This window comes from Diabrotica virgifera, chromosome 9 (genome assembly GCF_917563875.1).
Source record: "Diabrotica virgifera virgifera chromosome 9, PGI_DIABVI_V3a".
NCBI classification, from domain to species: Eukaryota; Metazoa; Arthropoda; class Insecta; order Coleoptera; family Chrysomelidae; genus Diabrotica; species Diabrotica virgifera.
Genome location: NC_065451.1, coordinates 213476301 through 213496973, shown reverse-complemented (window position 1 = coordinate 213496973; position 20673 = coordinate 213476301). Strand labels below are relative to the sequence as shown.

At 32.9% G+C, this 20673-nt stretch overlaps 1 protein-coding gene across 1 annotated transcript; it reads left to right on the top strand.

The window, feature by feature from the left end:
- Positions 1–4358: 4358 nt before the first annotated feature.
- On the top strand, positions 4359–14646 carry LOC114338373 (uncharacterized). Its single transcript, XM_028288961.2, has 3 exons — positions 4359–4526; positions 4999–5143; positions 13958–14646. Exons 1-3 carry the CDS (start codon positions 4430–4432, stop codon positions 14091–14093), a joined length of 378 nt encoding a protein of 125 aa, XP_028144762.2. The 5' UTR covers positions 4359–4429; the 3' UTR covers positions 14094–14646.
- The last annotated feature ends 6027 nt before the right edge of the window (positions 14647–20673 follow it).

Sequence of the window (20673 nt, the reverse complement as noted above, 5' to 3'; positions counted from 1 at the left end):
TATATTTTTGTAAAAAAAATATTTTTGACTTTAAAAGGTGATGTTTCGACAGTAAATTTAACCTGCAACAATTTTCCTGTAAACATGTTTGTACCAAAAGTGCATAGAACTCACCCTAATTCGCCCTGTGCCTAGGGACTAATTCACCCCTTTCTCAAAAACGCACCCCTTTAAATGGTAGCACTCCGCGGGTTTTTATTATTTATAGGTCCATTGACCATATAAAACAATAAAACCCCGTTAACGTTGTAGTTCCTTTCTAAAATACATAATCAATAACCTATTTTGCGAGGGTGTGAATGAACTGCCCCGGGTGCCCGCTGTGACTATACTGATCGAGACCACAAAACTATTATGTCATCATGTATGCGGTTCTACAATATGGCTAGAAAAGGCGATAAATTACTAAATTTGGCGTTTTAAAAGCTCCTTTCAAGTTGACATAACGAGCGTGACCAATCTGGCAATTTGTGTTTCCCGGAAAAAGACATTACTATTATACAATCTGGTTTTGTATTTTAGTAATGAAACGCATGGGAATTTTAAATTACCCATATTATTTTCGTTTAGAAAAGAAAGTTAATATTTAAAATTAGCATTTAAAAAAATAATAAATGAAGCGTATCGTTATAGGAACAAAATACTTATTAAAAGAAAAGTAACAAAATGTGACGGTTACAACGTTACTATGTTACCAAAATATCGATGCAATATTTTTTGAAGCGTTTATTTAACTTAATTTAATTTAAACGGAATTCAATTTACACCGACTGTAGCTCTAAAAAATGTCCTAAATACCGCAATAAATTTTAATATATTCAAAGTGACTGTAACGCTCCAGAAAAACGACCCTAATAAAGCGGGAGAGGGTAGTTATTCCAGTCTTTATTGACGGTTTATTCTCTTCGTAGACAAATATTGTTTTTACAGCTTAAACAGTTTGTTATTTTTGCTCGTTTCATCGAACCTGTAATTTCGATTGATTGTTTGTTTTTTGGAGATCAGTCTTTATTTAAAAAAATACACTCCAGGTGAACATTAACCTGGTAAAAAATTCTCTTTACGGATTATTTTAGAGGCTTGAGGTAAATAAACATGTTTTATACGTAATTGAAGCTCAAACAATTGGTACCAACTCAACGAAATAATTTTCCCAGGTCTTTCAATTATTCAGAAAATTAACAAGTTTAGTAGGTACTGTAATACTTTAGTAGTACTGTAATGATTTAATGTTAAATTATGTATATAGTCCAGAAAGCCACTGCGCATCCGCTAGGAAAAATATTCTAATTCGGATTTTTTGCACAATCTTACTCAAAAAGGACCCCTTTTAACAAATTTCCATGTTGCCAGGACCAAAAGGTGGTCAAAAATTTTTTAAACGTTTTTTTTGTTTTTTTCCTAAAATTATTTTTATTGCATGGAAAAAAGTTTTTTTTAGTTTTTTTGGATCATTCCAAACAGAAAAGGTCTTTAGTGACTTTTTTCTAAAAATGATAGTTTTTGACATATTAGCGATTAAAAATTGAAAAATTGCGAAATCGGCCATTTTTAACCCTCAAAGACTATGTGAAAAATTGAAAATTTTAATGTTGCCAAGGTAGGTAGATATTCTTTAAACATCGATTGATGAAATCATGAAGAGTTTTTTGCAATACAATATTCAAAACTCCTTTGTTTTTTAATTGCGAATCAAGCGTACGCGACACTATTTTCCACCGACAGTATGGTGCAAATGAAAGGAATAAATTCGTTATTTTGAAAATCGGCCACTTTAAGGAAAAATCCCGAAACAGGTCGATTTTTATTTTTAAGTTATGATATTGTGGCATATATGGTATACTAGTGACGTCATCCGTCTGGGCGTGATGACGTAATCGATGATTTTTTTAAATGAGAATAGGGGTCGTGTGGTAGCTCGTTTGAAAGGTTATTCAATTCTCTATCAAGTAATGTAAACATTTACATAATTTCTTATACAGGGTGTCCTTCTACTTCTTTTTTTGTCAAATAATTTAATTTAATAAAAATTTTTTGGACACCCTGTATAAATAATTATGTAAATGTTTATATTACTGAATAGAGAATTGAAGAACCTTTCAAATGAGCTAGCACACGACCCCTATTCTCATTTAAAAAAATCATCGATTACGTCATCACGTCCAGATGGATGACGTCACTAGTATACCATATATGCCACAATATCATAACTTAAAAATAAAAATCGACCTGTTTCGGGATTTTTCTTTAAAGTCGCCGGTTTACGAAATAACGAATTTATTCCAAAAGATTTGCACCATACTGTCGGTGGAAAATAGTGTCGTGCACGCTTGATTAGCAATTAAAAAACAAAGGAGTTTTAAATATTGTATTGCAAAAAACTCTTCGGGATTTCATCAATCGATGTTTAAAGAATATCTACCTACCTTGGCAACATTCAAATTTTCAGCTTTTCACATAGTTTTTGAGGGTTAAAAATGGCCGATTTCGCAATTTTTCAATTTTTAATCGCTTATATGTCAAAAACTATCATTTTTAGAGAAAAGTCACTATAGACCTTTTCTCTTTGGAATGATCCAAAAAATCTAAAAAAACTTTTTTCCGTGCAAAAAAAATAATTTTAGGAAAAAAACAAAAAAAAAACGTTTAAAAAATTTTTGACCACTTTTTGGTCCTGGCAACATGCAAATTTGTTAAAAGGAGTCCTTTTTGAGTAAGATTGTGCAAAGAATCCGAATTAGAATATTTTTCCTAGCAGATGCGCAGTGGCTTTCTGGACTAATAGTTATTTTTAATTTATTAGAGTCTTTTAACACTTAATTTATTTAGTTTCTATTTTAATTTATTTATCCTTAACACTATCTACACTAAAATATAATTAATTTATATTTTATATCCACAACACTAGACTTATATAACTTTGAAAGAGTGAAGAGTTCTTAATATCTCGGAACGATAATCACCGCAGATAACGATATCACGAAAGAGATAAAGGGAAGACTTCTGGCAGCAAACAGATGTATGTATAGCCTACACAGCAATATTAAATCCAGGACTCTAACATGAACATCAAAATTAGAATATTTAAAACAGTGATTAAACCGTTCGTCAGCAGGATCCCAGGCAACCAAGTGAAGTCAATAACGTCGAGGAAACGTCAGCTTTTGGTTGAATATATACACGTGTTTGAACATTACGTCGTATAAACGTCTTTTGTAGGTGATTTTAAATACGTAAGATTAATGAAGTTAAAATACGTTTAAAAATAGATTTTCATTTCCGATAACCCATGTCTGACGTCACAAAAATGGGAGGAGCTTAACGAGTTACTGCTTATAACGTTAATGTTGTATATTGACGTTGATATTTATAAGCTTAAATTGTCATAACAAATTAATCATTTATTGTTTACGTGCCTTGTGTGGTAAAAAAGGACTTTTCATTTAGATATATAGTTGAAAAAAACGTGTTAATTAAGAGATTTTTAGTCGTTTTTCTCAAGTAAGTTAGTTTAATGCAATAGTTCTTCTTGAAAACGGTTTGAGGCTATGTGGTGTTTTGCTATGCGGATTTTGTTTTGGTGATCCTGTTAATGAACTAATTATGTGTTATCGAGTTTAATTAAATTAATTTGTTAATAAATTATTTATTAGTTTATATGTTGTTTCAGTTTTGACACAGTAAGTATACCTTAGCCTATAAGCTAAATTTAAAACAGTTAAATGAAAAATTGCAATACCAACAATGCCCATACGAATAATTATTATTTTGTATTTTTAAAACCATAAAATGAAAAATAATCTAATAAAACGACATAAAAACTACGTTTTTTATATCACTTATTTAAATCGTTATAAAAATGACGTCTGTTATGGTGGGACATATTCACGGACTTTCGACGTCGAAAAAATGTAACAAACTGACGTTGTTTGGTGATAATTATGACGTCTTTTCAACGTTTTGTAAACGTTATTTGATTGCCTGGGATCTTTGAGTTCTACCACAACCCGTATATTAACCAGTACCGAATACGGTCAAATTCCGAGGTAAAAGAAATAAATGGGCTAGCTACGTAGTCCAAGACATTAAATCTTAACATCTGAAATGAGCTGGCTACATCCATAGACTCTCTAATACAAGCTCCCCTATCCAAGTTCATCTGGGAGGAAGCCTCGAAAACTTAAGACGTCCACGAATGTGATGGGAGATATATCATATGGTCATATGTAAGAACAATGGGGCTACTCACTGGTTCAACTATCGTGGACGTTCGAGATGTAAGCGGGTTGTGCAGTCAGCCAAGACCAACTCCGGGTTGTACTGAGAAAAGAAGAAGAGAAGAAAAAGTTTCAAAATTGTTTTGAATAGTGTAAAAGTCTAGTGTAACTTTGACATAAAGTTTTCCATCAAAACACGTTTTAACATCACAATGAAACCATACAAAGCTCAAGCCATATTAGAAGCTAGGTGTAAGTTAGAAGAAAAGTTTGCGAGCGTCTATGAACATTTCAGTCCAAATTACAAAAGTAAGTTGGTAGTTCTAGTGGGTTTCCTTTCTAATCATTGATATTAAATACCTATTCTTTTCACATTCTGATCCCCATATTCCTAAAAATTTAAAGGCCAGTCCCAAAACTTGCTGTTCTCATATGCTGATCATCATATTCCTAATCATTGATCTTAAAGATCTATTTTTTTATATTCTGATCCTCATTTTTCTAACCATTTAAAGACCAGTCTTAGTAACGCGTGTTATCAGTAACTGGATTTAAGCCGCAAAAGACAAATACAGATGGAAAGAGCTGAAGAAAACCTCTGCCCAGTAGTGGACGCGTACAGATTGATAGTGATTATGCTGTACATAAAAGTCTTCTTTATCAACTATTACGACTATTGCTTTCAGATAAACCAGTGATTTTGATGATATTGGCTCTATTTGTTCAAATAGTTATTAATTTGGTTAGCTATTTATATAACCGTTATCTCAATTTTTTTTAGAATCTACCATTACTGCTAAGTTTTATTCAAAGTACGAAGGATTTACTGCGTATGAAGCTAGACCAGATATCTTACGTGATTTAATCAGAGCAAATGATTATCCTCCTAATAAGAAATTAATATGGCCTGAGACAGTCAATCAATGGTATGTTCTTATTAATATTCTTCTTTTGGCATTTGTCATTGAAAAGTCCTTTCCTTCAAGTACTAGCGCTGAAATGTTGTATTTATATCAATTGTTCAGAATTTGTTTTAACATAAAAATTTTGTTGTCATCTTCCCTTGAGAAATTCTTCCTGTTATTCTCCTAGATTGTTCACCATTATATTTCTAGTCGTTTTTTGATTTTTGTTTTGACCTTTCATTTCAGGAAGGGGTTTTCCTCAAATTCAAAATAATGCTTTAGTTGTGCCCATACATAAAAAGGTGACAAATCACTTTTATCTGTGTTTTCAAAAATATATGAGAAGGCATTTCATACACGTCTCCTATCGTATATTAAAAAGCACAACATTATAGAAAAGTCTCAATTTGGTTTCCGTGAAGGTATAAGTGTGCAAGATGCACTACTAGCGCTGTGCAATCTTATTTTATCGAACTTTGATAAGGGTAATAAAGTTATCTGTTTGTTTTTGACTTAGCACGAGCTTTTAAAACTGTAAATCATCTAATACTGCTGGAAAAACTTTATCATAGTGGTGTTAGAGGAACTGCGTTAAAGTGGATCCACACCTTTTTATCGAAAAGGTTTCAAAAAATTAAGGTCAATGTGAGTGGGAATATAATATTTTCTACACAAGAAAGTGTCCTCTCCGGAGTTCCACAGGGAAGTATCATTGGCCCTCTTTTATTTTTGATTTTTGTCAATGATTTAAATTAACTGATAAACGATAGCTCAACATGTTTGGTTCGGAATCCATTAGATAATTTTTCTGATGCAATAAGCGTTCGAGTAGAAACCGTGGAACAGCAATCAGACTGTTATGTCACTCAATTTGCTGACGATACCACAGTTGCACTAAATTCCAATAATTGTTTTAATGTAGTACAAAAAGCAAACTGTCTTGTAAAAAGTATGACTCATTGCTGTTTAACTAATGCCCTAATCTTAAATGGATCAAAGACCATTAAATGGATTAAATGGATTAAATCTTAAATGGATCAAAGGTAACCTTTTCACCTTCTTCTATGCAGATGAGTCCATTAGTAAAACTTGACAATGGGTCAGTCGTAAATAGCCACTCCACTAAGTTGTTAGCTGTTTACCTGGATTCTAATTTGTCTTGGAGCTCTCACGTTGATTATGTAGTGGGAAGATTGTCTGTGCACTGTTATGATCTATGGCAACTTAGGAATTTTGTCTCCCTAGATATCTTAAAACTTTACTATTTTGCTCATGTACAGTCAATTTTGCAATATTGCTTAGTTTGTTGGGGAAATTGCTCGCGAATTAATGAGGTGCTTGTTCTTCAAAAAACAAAAAAAAAAAAATATTCGTACCATGACGTTTAGAAGGCGCTTGGATTCCTGTAGACCAGTTTTTAAACAATTAAATATTTTAACTGTAATTTCGCTGTATATTTTCAGTTGTATTGTTTATGTAAAGTCACATAGATGCAATTTTATTTGCAGAAATGATGTTTCCTTAATGAGTGGCTACAATTTTCGTTATGGAAATGATTTGGTGACCCCTGCTCGCCACTTGACCGTTGTGGGCAAGGGTCCTTACCCAACATGCGTTCGTTTGTATAATAAATTACCTAATTATGTTAAAGAGTCAAATATTTATGTATTTAAGAATTCGTTAGAAGAATACTTGCAGGCATCTTTTTAACAATTTGTATGCTTTTGTGTATATTTTATATGTTTTTATGTTAACTGTTTTTATGTACTTATAGTTTTTACTGATTGTATTGTATTTGACGCATTTCAATACTTGTAAAAGTCAGATGAAATAAAGAATATTGATTGATTGATTATTATGGTGAGCACTTTCTATATTACCTCTAACAAAGACATTCCTCTATACTTTGCGCATTCAGTTCTATCTCTCTTTTGGATGTCTCAATCTCAATTTATGGCCAAAATATTGTTATTCCTCCTAATAGCCTTCAATTTTTTCATTATAGTATCTCTGTAAGGATACTCCAGCTCTTGTAGGAGCATAGTCTGATTTTAAGATTTGATGTAATATCTTTATTAATAATAATTTCCTTTGGTTTATAGAAGGCGACTCTGGCGTTTTCAATGCGTTTCAATTTACAATATTAAGGGGATGGGTACGTAATTTTGGCTGCAATGCTATTCAAATGGGGATTCATTTTTTTCGAATCCTGAGAAAACTAATAAGTATTTTTGAAAAATTTAAACGCAGAATGAAAGATTACGTTATTAGCGAGGGCCGAAAGTCCCTGAGAACTTCTATAATGTTTATTTTAATAAGTTACAGGGGTGAAAAACTAAGAGAAAAGTTAGTGTGATTTTTAATTTCAAATATCTCATTCAAAATAAACGTTTTATTTATTCTAAGGGTCTTTCGGCCCTCGGTAATAATATAGTCTTTCATTCTGCGTTTAAATTTTTCAACAATATATATTGGTTTTTCCAGGTTCGAAAAAAATGAACACAATGTCCGTGGTAATATTTTCCAAATCTATCTTTGTCTCAGCACTCAGTCGAATAGAATATTGTCAGCATATTGTCAGTCAGACAGTGACAATCAGTGGCAATTTTAAATATTTGACATGGCATGATGGCATCGGGAATATTTTGAGTTGTTGATTAAATAATATTGATATATTTGATAAATAATTTTTTTGATTTGAAAAATAATTGATTTAAGACGTGAACTTAATAAAAAGTTATTTATTGTGTATTATTTGTGGAAGATCCAAGCAGAGAATACATCAGGATAATTATATTCTGTGATCCAAGTATTTTGTTGTTAAAGATGTTCAAAATTGTAAGCGTTTCATAGTAACAATATATTATTAAAAAATCACTTTAACACTTTTCCTCTTTTCTCGATTGAGTATTAGTTTTTGTTGTACATATAAATTATTGAAATCACTGAATGCATAGTTAGTGAAAGAATTATCACATTTATTAACTGAATTAATAATTTGCAATTATACAAATAACAGTTATCCAAGAACATTCAAAAGCCATCTTTTTAAAGTTAATGATGATATTGTCAAGTAGAATGACATTCTAGTAATGTTTACATATCCATACCAGTGTGAATTTTACTAAGTACACGTAATTTGCCGTGTAAAGATGGAAAAAGTAGGGATAACCGTGAAATATTTGCGAATTATGTACCGATGGCCTTAAGGAAAGACATTATCATTACAATATTAACTTCGACAGGGTCGATAACATTTCGATATAAACTTCCTTGTTTATTACATATTACAAATGGCTAATGTTGATTACTTTGTTGATAACACCTAATAATCTTATTTGATTACAAAATGTAAAAAATCTTAACGCATTTGACCTTTTTCCAACACATAGTTATTATAAACAAAAACAGTAGTGGTTATCATTTTAGCTTATTTATTTATTCGTCACTTATTTAATTACTTAGGATAAGGAAAATCACATGAATTTGAAAATTGTTTAATTTATATTCAGATCAGTTATCATAGTGGACTAATATACAATATGATTTCTTTCTCTTCTTGCTTCTTATATCTCTGGCTTGGAATAAAACGGCAGGATGTTCATTCTTCCTTATTATAGGTTTATTTATTTAAAAAGAATGAATAAGGAAGAGGAGATAATAAATACCTACAATGAAAGCAAGAAAATTGGAGTAGCTGGGTCATGTCATAAGAGGTGAGGGATATGCGTTGCTGCAGATCACTATACAGGAAAAGATAGTGGGCAGAAAAAAACATAAGCCTAAGACGTATATACTGGCTAAACAATTTGAGACAATGGTACAATTATTTTATCTCTGCTAGCTGCTTAGAGCAGCAGTATCAAAGATGAAGAATGCCGTAGTGCTAGCCAACCTTCTTAAATGAGAGAGTACATACTTAAAAAAGAAAAAGAATAAACTCTTCCAAACAACTTAAAAGAAATTACTCCTTGGTCTGATAACCGTGCTGGGCAAAATAGAAAGACGATGTTGTTTGTCATTTATCTCTACCTGGTCCAATTTTCTTATTTTGTGATAAACCACAAATTTTTATTGATAGGCCATATGCACATGGAAGTAGATGCAGTTCGTCCTTTAACTGAAAAGACGAACAAACTTAATTAACTGGAAAATTAACTCGACAAAATTTATGCATATTGGTCAATACCTATAGTAATTTGCCATTGGATGTACACGAAATGTCCCAAAATTAATCTTTTAACTGGGCTAATTTATATTCTGGTCAGGAAAAATTAATTTGTGCGTAAAGTAAACACAGACGCTCTAATATTGTTCATTTGCAAGTACGATCAGATAAATCGGGTCAACTAGTATATGTAATGGTAGGGGAGTAAATTATGCTGTATGTGCAGTCACTCGAGCGTTATGGGGACCTATTGGGTTGTAAAGCGTAGGTCCTAAAAACAAAAAAAGTTAAGTAAAGTTTTCCATTTTAGTGGGCACTTGCCATTTTTGAAGATATTCTTCTTTAGCGGCGAATCGATTGAGGGTAAAATTGTACATGATCCGCGCGCCTGCGCACACTGACAGTATGTAGTTCTGACAGTATGTAGTTCATTGCTAATCTTTCAAGATAGGTATGTATGTATCTGTAACCGTGCAAATAAGTCATTAAAAGAATATATTAGTGGTTTTAGGAAATGTATTATTTATTATAATTCTCGTGTTTTTGGATTTGTGTTTCCCTGTAGTAAAATAATAAAATATTATGTAAGCATAACATTTTTACACTATATGTCGCCGTGTTGTGTAATTATATCCCAAACTTACATGTCTATTTATAGGGCCTCGCTGGAGTAGTGGGAAATGCGTTAGCACTGAGATTGGAAGGTTGCGGGTTCAATTCCTGGGCGATTCATATTTTTTTTATTTTTGGTTGTTTTAATAAAAATTTTTTGAAAGTGGTAGATAAGAAAGTTAGTTTGATTTTTAAATAAAATACAAATAACCTTTTAAGTATATTTACTTCGTTTAAATTACCTATTATATAATAGAAGAATATCTTCTTACGTGCGTACAAAGTAAACACACATTCTTTTTGTTAATTTAATTTTCCATTTTACAATCGTTTTTTCCGATTATAACGCCATCTATCCATAATTCGAAAAAATGTTTCGAATAAAAGTTACTTATTTTTACGTAAGGAATTCATATCTGCAATAAAAAATGGGGGCTCCTATTTAAGATTTTAAAGTAACCCCCAACCTCACCTCCGTGGGGGGTCGTGTTTGGTGCCATTCGATAGATTTTTCAAAAATATTGAATACGTGTATTTTACAGTTTTTCGATCTGATGTTCATTTCGCGAAATATCGCGGGATTCGTATTTAAAATATTAAATTTACCCCCCACCCCTCTCCGTGGGAAGCCGGGTTCGGTATCATTCGATAGATTTTTAAAAAATATTGAGCACATATTTTTAGTTTTTCGATCTGTCATTCACTTCGCGAAATATTCGCTTTTTTCTTGTGAAGTTTTGGGATGCACCCTGTTCCGTACGCCCGGCTTAAATCGTCAGATTTTTTAAATATACACTCTATTGCATGTACTTAACTAATCTTAATCTGACAATTTCGAGTATTTTTAAGGATATATTTTTTTTTCGGGCCTCCCTTAACGAACTCCCCTGTGTTAAGAACCAATATATTATGGTAGAGGTACATCTGCAGGGTACCAGGTTTCTCCCCATGTAATAATCTGACGCGCTCGAGTAACTGCAAAAAGCTCCGCTTGGGCTCCCCTACAAGCATAAAATTGAATTTAGCACAGTCTTTAAATAAGTAAATTTTAAAACAAACGAAAGATTAAATTTAAGTTTCTTGAATAATTGTTTAAAGCCAATATGGAAAAATAGTTTAATTCCCGTTAAAAACAAAAGACATATGATAATCTTAGGGTTTTTCTATAATGGATGGACGAGCAGCACAAATATTATGATATAAGTAAACTTCCCACATTATACAAATCTAGATTTAATATGGTATAACTAGAACCAAACCCAGACATCCAAAGTGAAAGTTATCCTCCAACACCAAATTATTGTTCTATATGGTCCACAGAATGTTCAGAAAAAAGTCACACCATTTTGAGCGTCGGGTTTGGGAGGGGAGAGGGGGAGAAATCGGTAAGTTCGTAGTTTTTTACGTTTATCGTCAATATTTCTAAAACTATGCGGTTTAGCATGAACAACCTTCTATACAAAAATGTTCTACATTTTTGAAATAAAAAAGGTCTTATGCATAATCCTTCTAAAATGAACGATTCCAAAGTTACGGAGACAGTATAGTAGAATTGGCCCAAAAATGGCCTAGCCCAGACATCCAAAGTAAAAGTTTTCCTCCAACACCAAATTGTTCTACATGGTCCACATATTGTTCAGTAAAAAGTTACACGATTTTGAGCGTCCGGTTTGGGGAGGATATGGGGCAGAAGTCGGTAAATTAGTAGTTTTTTTTTATATTTTTCGTCAATATTTCTAAAACTACGATTTAGCGTAAAATTTTAAAACAAAAAAGGTCCCATACATAATTGTTATGAAATCAACGGTTCCAGAGTTACGGAGGTTGAAAAGTGGCGGTTTTCGATACTTTTTATATTTTTTGGGCAATTTATAATATTATTACTGATGAAAAATTTTCTTCAACAGGATTGTGTTTTGTAAATAAAATTTACTATTTCAGTGGCCGATGGTATGTTATTGACAAGCCCTTGAAGAAACGTCAACCTCACCACCCAAAATCATCATCAATTGCCCAAAAAATATAAAAAGTATCAAAACCTCCACTTTTCACCCTCCGTAACTCTCGAACCGTTGGTTTTATAACAATTATGTATAAACCTTTTTTGTTTTAAATTTTATGTAGAACATTTTTGTATAGAACATTGATTACGCTAAAGCATAGTTTTAGAAATATTGATGAAAAACTTAAAAAAATACTAATTTACAGACTTCTCCCCCATCTTCCCCCCAAACCGGACGCTCAAAAGGGTGTAACTTTTTACTGAACAATATGTGGACCATATAGAACAATTGGTGTTGGAGAAAAACTTTTACTTTGGATGTCTGGGTTAGGCCTTTTTTTGGACTAATTATATTATACTACCTCCGTAACTTTGGAACCGTTCATTTTAGAAGGATTATGCATAGAACCTTTTTTATTTCAAATTTAATGTAGAACATTTTTGTATAGAAGGTTGTTTATGGTTTAGAAATATTGACGAAAAACGTAAAAAACTACGAATTTACATATTTCTCCCCACTCTCGCCTCTCAAACAAACATGACTTTCAAAATGGTGTGACTTTTTTCTGAACATTATGTGGACCATACAGAACAATTTGGTGTTGGTGGATAACTTTCACTTTGGATGTCTGGGTTATGCCATTTTTTGGATCAATTGTATGATACTAATTCTGATAAAAAAAAAATGAAAAAAGAAGGCCCAAGAGAGACCGTTGGATTACGTGGAAGGCCACCTGTAAATTAGATATGCATATAAGACAATGGAGAAGAAGGGCATAAGAGGGATCTAAATGAAAGAACACAGTTAGAAAGGCAAAGACCAATCCAGGGATCGCCGACCTTCAACAGGAGACGACGCAATAAGAAGAAGGAGCTTCCTATTTATATATTTGTATTGGTTTTGTCCTTGTGTCCTTCAATAAATTTTGTCAATTCTTGTTTTATTTAATTTGGATTATTAAAAGGTTTATTGTTTTTATCAATGAATTGGGTAAATGTGGTCATGTTAGTGATGTTCCAGATAATTATCTATTTCAGGGCTTCCCAAACTTATTCGTATTGTGACGCCCTTGAGACTTTGGTATTTTTTGCGACGCCCGTCAACCCAACCTCAATAAAATTTACCAATTTTAGTAAGTACTAGCCTAGTAACAGGTTATAATTATAAAAAAAGGACTACTTATTTGAACATTTATATTTTTATAAGAAATTAAGAGCGAATTCAAAACATAGGCACAAAAATAAAAAGGGATATTTTTTTATGTAACTGGCTGGTTAACGTGAGGGATGTTCTTGCTTTTTTGAGCACAGCTTATGAAACCGGGGCTCCAATTTGGAAATTGCCACTCTCATTTCTTTTTCTAAGTTTATGTTTGACCTGTACTTGTTTTTAATTACTGTCACTGCAGAAAATTCCGTTTCGCACAAGTACGAAGTCGCACATGGTAATAAAACCTTTAATGTTGCAGTGCTGATGACATGATATTCATGAGAAACTCAGCTCCAAAATTCAAACAGTGTGTCCTTGTCGTATTAAAGTTTTAGGCTGGAATCACAGGACAATTCTGTCAGTTGTTCTTCTTCCTCTGTTAAAAGTGTCGATAATGTGGATAACTGGAAAGGGTTTCTGACCCAGTCATATTACTCCAGATCTTTGGGAAATATTACTCAAGGTGTTCACTCAATGATAACAAGTGTTGTGTAAACATATTTTTAAAAGAGATATCGAAGATTTCTATCGATTTTCCTTGTAGAATACCCTGTAAAATAGGGAAACAGTCAATTTCTTGATCTTTTAATTTTCTCTTCCATAAGAGCAACTTATTCCGAAACCCAGTAATTTTATCTGCCAATTGCAGGATATCAGTATTGTAATAAATATATTTTCTGTATTAAAAGTCGGCTCTGACACGCGACGCCCCTGGGACAACCCGACGACGCCCCAGGGCGTCGCGACGCACAGTTAGGGAAGCCCTGATCTATTTAATGATCCTGTTGATCCATAACAATGATCCATAACAAATTATAATTTTCAAATTTTAATTGTTTTAAGGTATGGATGGTTCACTGAACCACTAACTAATGCTGATCAAAGTGATACAAGAAACTATAATCCAAGAATTTACACTGAAATCACTAAACATGGCATGAAACTACTTGAAAATAGATCGAAAACAAAGAAGAAGTAATAATAATTGTTGTGAATAATAATTAGATATTGCTAATACATATTTGTTCGTTATTACTAAGGGCCACATTTTCTTCTTGATGTACAGCTGGTTCCTAAAAAAACTGATACGACTCTTAGTAAGATTTGATCATTTTGAGCAGTGTATGATTGGTCTGACATTATATTGTATTTATTATGACAGACAAATAATAAAATAAACAAACAAACATCCATTTTTTGAGGTTGAAGTTATCTGACAAATTTTAAAATTTGGCAGTGACAGTGACAGTATGTAAATAATAAGCATTTATCCTTCAAAATATAATAAATTAAATATAATTAAACTCATATTCATTATATCACACCTCATCAAAAGCTTTTTACAAGAACATAGTCAGGGATTTTGATATGGCTTAGAGCCAGACTACATCAAGATCGCCAATAAATCGTGCTGGTAATTGCCTTGCAGCGAGACCAAAAACAAAAAGAAGAAGAAGAAAGTACACTGCTCAATTTTCTACAAAATACGCTTTAAGAGTCGTATCAGTTTTTTTGGAACCAGCTGTACCTATTCGCGGTGTGCAAGTACTTGGAAGGGAATTGAGAAACGATCGTGCGCGAATAGCGGAGAAATATTGCAACTTTCTTAAATAATTCATATTGTCAATTGAAATTGTCAAATTGACTTACATTTCATACCTACTGTCATTGAAGAAGAAAAATTATATGTTGCTCCACAATATTTATATGATATGCAATTATTATATAAAGGTAAATTTAATTAATTGTATTTTGCTTGCGGTACTGCATTTTAATAACTAATTCTATTTACTACATACAATTGTTTACGTTTTAATAACATAACCTGAATGTTATTTTTTCTTCTTATTATTTTTTTGGACTATGGCTTGGTAATTATCCAGTAACCAGGACTAATATAATTGGCCAATATAATTAAAAGTGCGAAGAAAGTTGCAGAGCGTAGAAATAGGTGTCGCTTTGCCGAACTTGCACGGTCCCAATTGGTGACGAATGTTGGAGATCATCATGACAATTTTTATCTTATCTGCAGCAGCACAGAAGAGCTGCGCAGATGTTGTGTTGAACCAGTTCTGAGGTTCTTTAATGTTGTTCTGAAGCTGTTTCCTTGTGGCATTTTGATAATTAACTATTTAGATGGGAAATAAGCCACAATTAAATTGAAAAAATAAATTTATTAACGTTTCGACGCCCAAATCGGGTATCGTTATCAAAATACAAAATACAGTATTTTGTATTTATTTTGACAACGACACCCGATTTGGGCGTAGAAACGTTAATAACATTATTTTTTTTTTCAATTTAAATGTGGCTTATTTCCCATCTAAACAGTTAATTTCTTTCAATACGTCCTTTTGATATCTTTTTTTCTACACCAATCTGTATATTTAACATATCAAAAAAGAAAATCAAGGCTTAGAAAGGAAATGAAAACATAATATGAAAAAAGACGGAACATTATAAGTGAAAACACCACCAAAACGATGGAACAACTTCCTGGAGGTACATTGACATACAGATATATTCATGTCTAGAGAAAAAGAAGAAGATTTATTTCTTATTTTCGTAACAATCTTAATTTTTACAGATATGGAATTATTGTTTTCTTTCAAATAAAATAAATCAACTTTCAAGATTAGTTAAGCGAAGTATTAAAAGACAATTACAAAAAATGAATTTTCATAATTTTCCCTCTAAACATTATCCTTTATACAATTTTTACCAAAATTTACAAAAAGTTACTACTGTCATCAGCTCCGTAGCTAACTTGCACCAATAACTCATTTTCAAAGTCTTCAAATTCTGTAGAAGTTTCTTTCCAGTTTTCTCTGAAAGTTGTAACCAGCAGATAGTTTTGTAGTATTTCTTGTAAAGTTCTACAAATTGAACTCAAAATTTTGATAAATGTTTGCATCTTAGTATTAGGTTGAGTTTCTACCATTTGGTGCCAAATATTTCATTCATTGGCATGTTTATTGATTTTTCTGAGGTATAAAATGTAAATACATACTGGATTTATTCATTTTGACTGACACTCACTTTCACTTTCAAATGACAAATGGCAGTGTGTAATCTCTAATCGGATAGTGTAAGGATAAGTCGTTTTCTTTCTACATGCCTCCTTTGTTAAGGTCAGCAACCAACATAATAAATTTGGAGTCAAGCGCGCTTATTGGAATAGCCTTCGTACCAAGAAAGAGTATTCCTATAACGGGATATTCTAATACCCGATTACTGTTGGCTAGTAGAAAGGTTTCGGTATCTCAAATTTCTATTCCTTAAACCGGGATATTCCTATAAAAGGTATTCTAATAACCGGGTTCGACTGTATATGTATAAAAATTTTTCCGTTGACGTTTGGTTAGTCTCTACATTCTACATAGACCAGGGCATTTGTTACAACATAAATCAATTTTTAAAATACAGCACCTAGAGATTTGCAACTTCTTGCATTGTGTTCAGAATGATGTCAGGAAATAGTAGTAAAAAGTATACTACCTACATAAAAATGGGTGGAAATGCATAGATGTATTTGGAAGTGCATAAAATTCATCCAAGAGTGCACAAACATGTCAAAGTAAGGCCAGATTTTATTATTCGTAAGGTTTTTGGAGTCGCTAAAGGTGAATACGTCATCAGAACCGACCACCGGAACGCCTGGTGCCCAGATTCACTGCTAAGGCGCATTTTATTATAAAGTTTCGGGGGTTTCAGGCACTAAATTGATGCAAGCAGATTACTCGGAGGTTTCTGGATTCGCTGAACAAAAATACGCCATCAGAACCGACTCCTGCTGTACCTGGTGGCCAAAACCCTCCAAACTTCAGAAGATAGCTTACCTTAGAAGTGACCTTGGGCACCAGGTGGTATGTGGGTTAGTTCTGATTGCATATTCCTGTTCAGTGACCCCAAAAACCGTCTAGTGATCTATTTGCATGCACTCAAGGCCGAATACTTTCGCAACTTTTAAAGATCACGTGACTTAGCAGTAACAGTGGACACCAGGTGTTCTGGGGATCAGTTCTGATGGCGTATTCGTTTTCAGCAACACCAAAAACCACCCGAGTAATCTATGCGCGTCAATTTAATCCCAAAAAAACCTCGAACCTCCAGATGACGTGCCTTATTAGTAACTCTGGGCACTAGGTGCTCCGGAGGTCGGTTCTGATGACATAGTCATATTCAGCGACTCAAAAATCCCCGAGTAATAAAATCTGGCCCTTAATATGCTTATTTTGACATGTTTATGCACTTTTGGATGCACTTTCCCAGGCAACCAAATAACGTTTACAAAACGTTGAAAAGACGTCATAATTATCACCAAAACACGTCAGTTTATCACGTTTTTTCGACGTCGAAAGTCGCGTGAATATGTCCCACCATAACTGACGTCATTTTTATCACGTTTTAGATACGTAATATCAAAAACGTAGTTTTTGTCCTTTTTTAGATTATTTTTCATGTTATAGTTTTAAAAATACACAATAATAATTATTCGTATGGGCATTGTTGGTATTGCAATTTTTCATTTAACTATTGTAAATTTAGCTTATAGGCTAAAAGTAAAACCAAATAAATGGAAGACTTTATAAAAAAAATGCATATAATTACAATCAAATTAAAATACCCTCAATCTCAATGCAACATTATAGAATTTTCACTTTTTATATAGGTATACTTACTGTGTCAAAACTGAAACAACATAATATAATCTAATAAATAATTTATTAACAAATTATCCAGCATAATAATTAACTTAACGTTGTCCATTAAATCAAAAAGAATCGTGAACAACACATAATAATTAGTTCATAGGGCTTTTCATTCACAGTTATTTGTTTCGCGAGCTTCTGTCATATGTCGTATAATCTGTGTATATTAATATTATACGAAGATTATACAACATATGACAGAAGGTCGAAACAAATGACAATCGATGAAAAGCCCTATGAACCAATTATTGTGTGTTGTTCACGATTCTTTTTGATTTAATAGACAGTGTTACGTTAATTGTTATGCTGGATAATTTGTTAATAAATTATTTATGAGGTTATGTTGTGTCAGTTGTGACCAATGAACTGTCAACACCGATGGAATGGGCAAGAAGTGAATTTAATGACGCCAGGATGAGATAGCGCTAGTCAGGGAAGGAGAGAACATAATGGCCATCTTTCATGCATCTTTCGTAAACAAAAAATGTATAGTGGTAGTCAGCGTTGCCAGCTTGGGGTATTTTTCTATAATTTTGGAGTAATTTGAAAGCGTCTAGAGGAACTTTTCTAAGCAGAAATGTTGGGGAGGGAAAATTATGAGATATTTTAAGGGGTCATGGTAAATTAAATTTGCGTATATACGTAGAACTGTATAATTATACCCTCATATAATCGAAGACGATAGGACCTATGAATTATTTCCAGGGCCTTCTGTTGATAAGTAGTATAATTTTGGTTTACTGTTCTCTATATTTGACTACTAATTTATTAAAATGCGGCAAAAATTTAAATTTAAGGGGTTTGAGCTTCAATTTGAGGGAATTTCAGTTTCTAAGTGGGGGATTTATAAAATCACATCTGGCAACTCTGGTCATTATGATAATATTCAACCAATGAAGAAGTCAAATTTTCCCTGACAAGCTCTGTCTCTCTCTAGGACCTCTCACTTGTATGTTGGCCGCAATCTCGCTTCACTGTTTGAATGGGATGGGGCCATTCCATCGGTGTTGACAGTTCATTGGTTGTGACACAGTAAGTATACCTATATAAAAAGTGAAAATTCTATAATGATGCATATTAATATTATACACAGATTATATATACAACATATATGAGAGAAGCTCGAAACAAATAATCGATGAAAAGCCCTATTGACAGAAAATAATCACCGAAACACCAAAAGTCTTATTTTACCACAAAAAGCACGTAAACAATAAATGAAGTTTGGAGTCAATATCATGTCAATATACAACATTATAAGGCTTGACAGGTCAGTTTTTACTTTTTCAGTAGTTTTGCTTTCAAAAATCAGTAGAAATCAGTATTCTATTTAGGCCATGTAAATACAGTAAAACCTATGTTATCGGTCACCTGTCAAAATCGGCCACCTGTACTAACGGCCAGTTTAAAAAATCTTCATATTATGAAGATTTCCTTATTTAAATAATCCAATCTCTCTCTCCTGTCGTTTCCCCATTACTGAGGATCGTGATTTTTTCCAATATTCCTAACAATGTTTCTCCATTGGTCTCTATCTTCAGCTGCTCTAAGAGCTTCGCAGAATGAGTTTCCAGCTGAATGCTTTATTTGGTCAGGCCATCTAGTTGGTGATCGTCCTCTTGATCTTGTCCCGGGAACGTTTCCAGAAACAATTAATCTCTCCAAACTGTCGTCACCTCTGCGAACCACGTGACCAAAGAATTGCAGAATTCGTTGCAGACATATTGTGGACAGCCTTTTTTTAATATTGAGTTGGTTTAGAATGGAAACGTTTGTCCTATGAGCTGGCCATGGTATGCGCAGCATTCTTCTCCGGCACCACATCAAAGGCATCAATTTTTTGGCGCTCGCATGCGCGAAGAGTCCAAGTCTTTGCTCCGTATAGAAATATTGAGAATACAAGGGCATTCACCAGACTCATCTTGATATTTTGAGAGATAGATCTCTCTTTCCAAACTTTAGTTAGGCGACTCATCGCATTTTTTGCCATACCAATACGTCTCCGAACTTCTGCTTCACAGTTACCATCGTTAGTTATACTAGACCCGAGATAGACAAAGGTGTTTACTATCTGGTATTCCTGTAATATGTTAGTCAGTTGAATAGTGTCAAGTCTGTCGACCACCATTATTTTTGTCTTAGCTTTATTGATTTCCAATATTGATATTGAATAATCCAATAACAGGTCATAATTATGACCTGGTATTTACGGCCATCTTTATAATACGGACGCGGCCAAATAATCTCGTATTTTTAAAGCCCATTTCATAGAAATTTACCTGTTAATAACGGCCAATATATATTGATATATTTCAGTAGTTTTTCAGTAGTTTCAGGTCAGTTTTTCAATAATTGGATTTTAAATCAGTAGGTCTACTGAAAAATCAGTAGACCTGGCAACCCTGAACATTATAAGCATTGACTGTTTAAGCTCCTCCCATTTTTGTGACATCAGACTTGGGCTGTCTGAAATGAAAACGTGTTTTTAAACGTATTTTAACGTAATTAATCTTACGTATTTAAAATCACCTACAAAAGACGTTTATACAACGTAATATTCAGACACGTGCATATATTCAAGAAAACTGACGTTTTCTCGACGTTATTGACGTCACTTGGTTGCCTGGGCTTTGCCCTTTAAAATACCATTAGGCATTTCCACTCATTGTTCTATAGTAGACTTTTTTCCTGATATAATCCTGAACACAATGAAAACAGTTTCAATTCTCTAGGTGCTGTATTTAAAAATTGATTATTCCGGTATTTTTAGTGCTAAATACCCTGGTCCAATAGCTCTCATTTACTTTCTTTAAATGGGAATCAATTACAATTTTACTTCTACGTATA

What these genes read in the sequence shown, in the direction of transcription:
- LOC114338373 (XM_028288961.2), top strand. Translation starts at nt 4,430, where the DNA reads ATGAAACCATACAAAGCTCAAGCCATATTAGAAGCTAGGTGTAAGTTA. An exon ending in TTTCAGTCCAAATTACAAAA is followed by an intron (nt 4,527 to 4,998) that starts GTAAGTTGGTAG and finishes AATTTTTTTTAG; the next exon opens with AATCTACCATTACTGCTAAG. An exon ending in CCTGAGACAGTCAATCAATG is followed by an intron (nt 5,144 to 13,957) that starts GTATGTTCTTAT and finishes AATTGTTTTAAG; the next exon opens with GTATGGATGGTTCACTGAAC.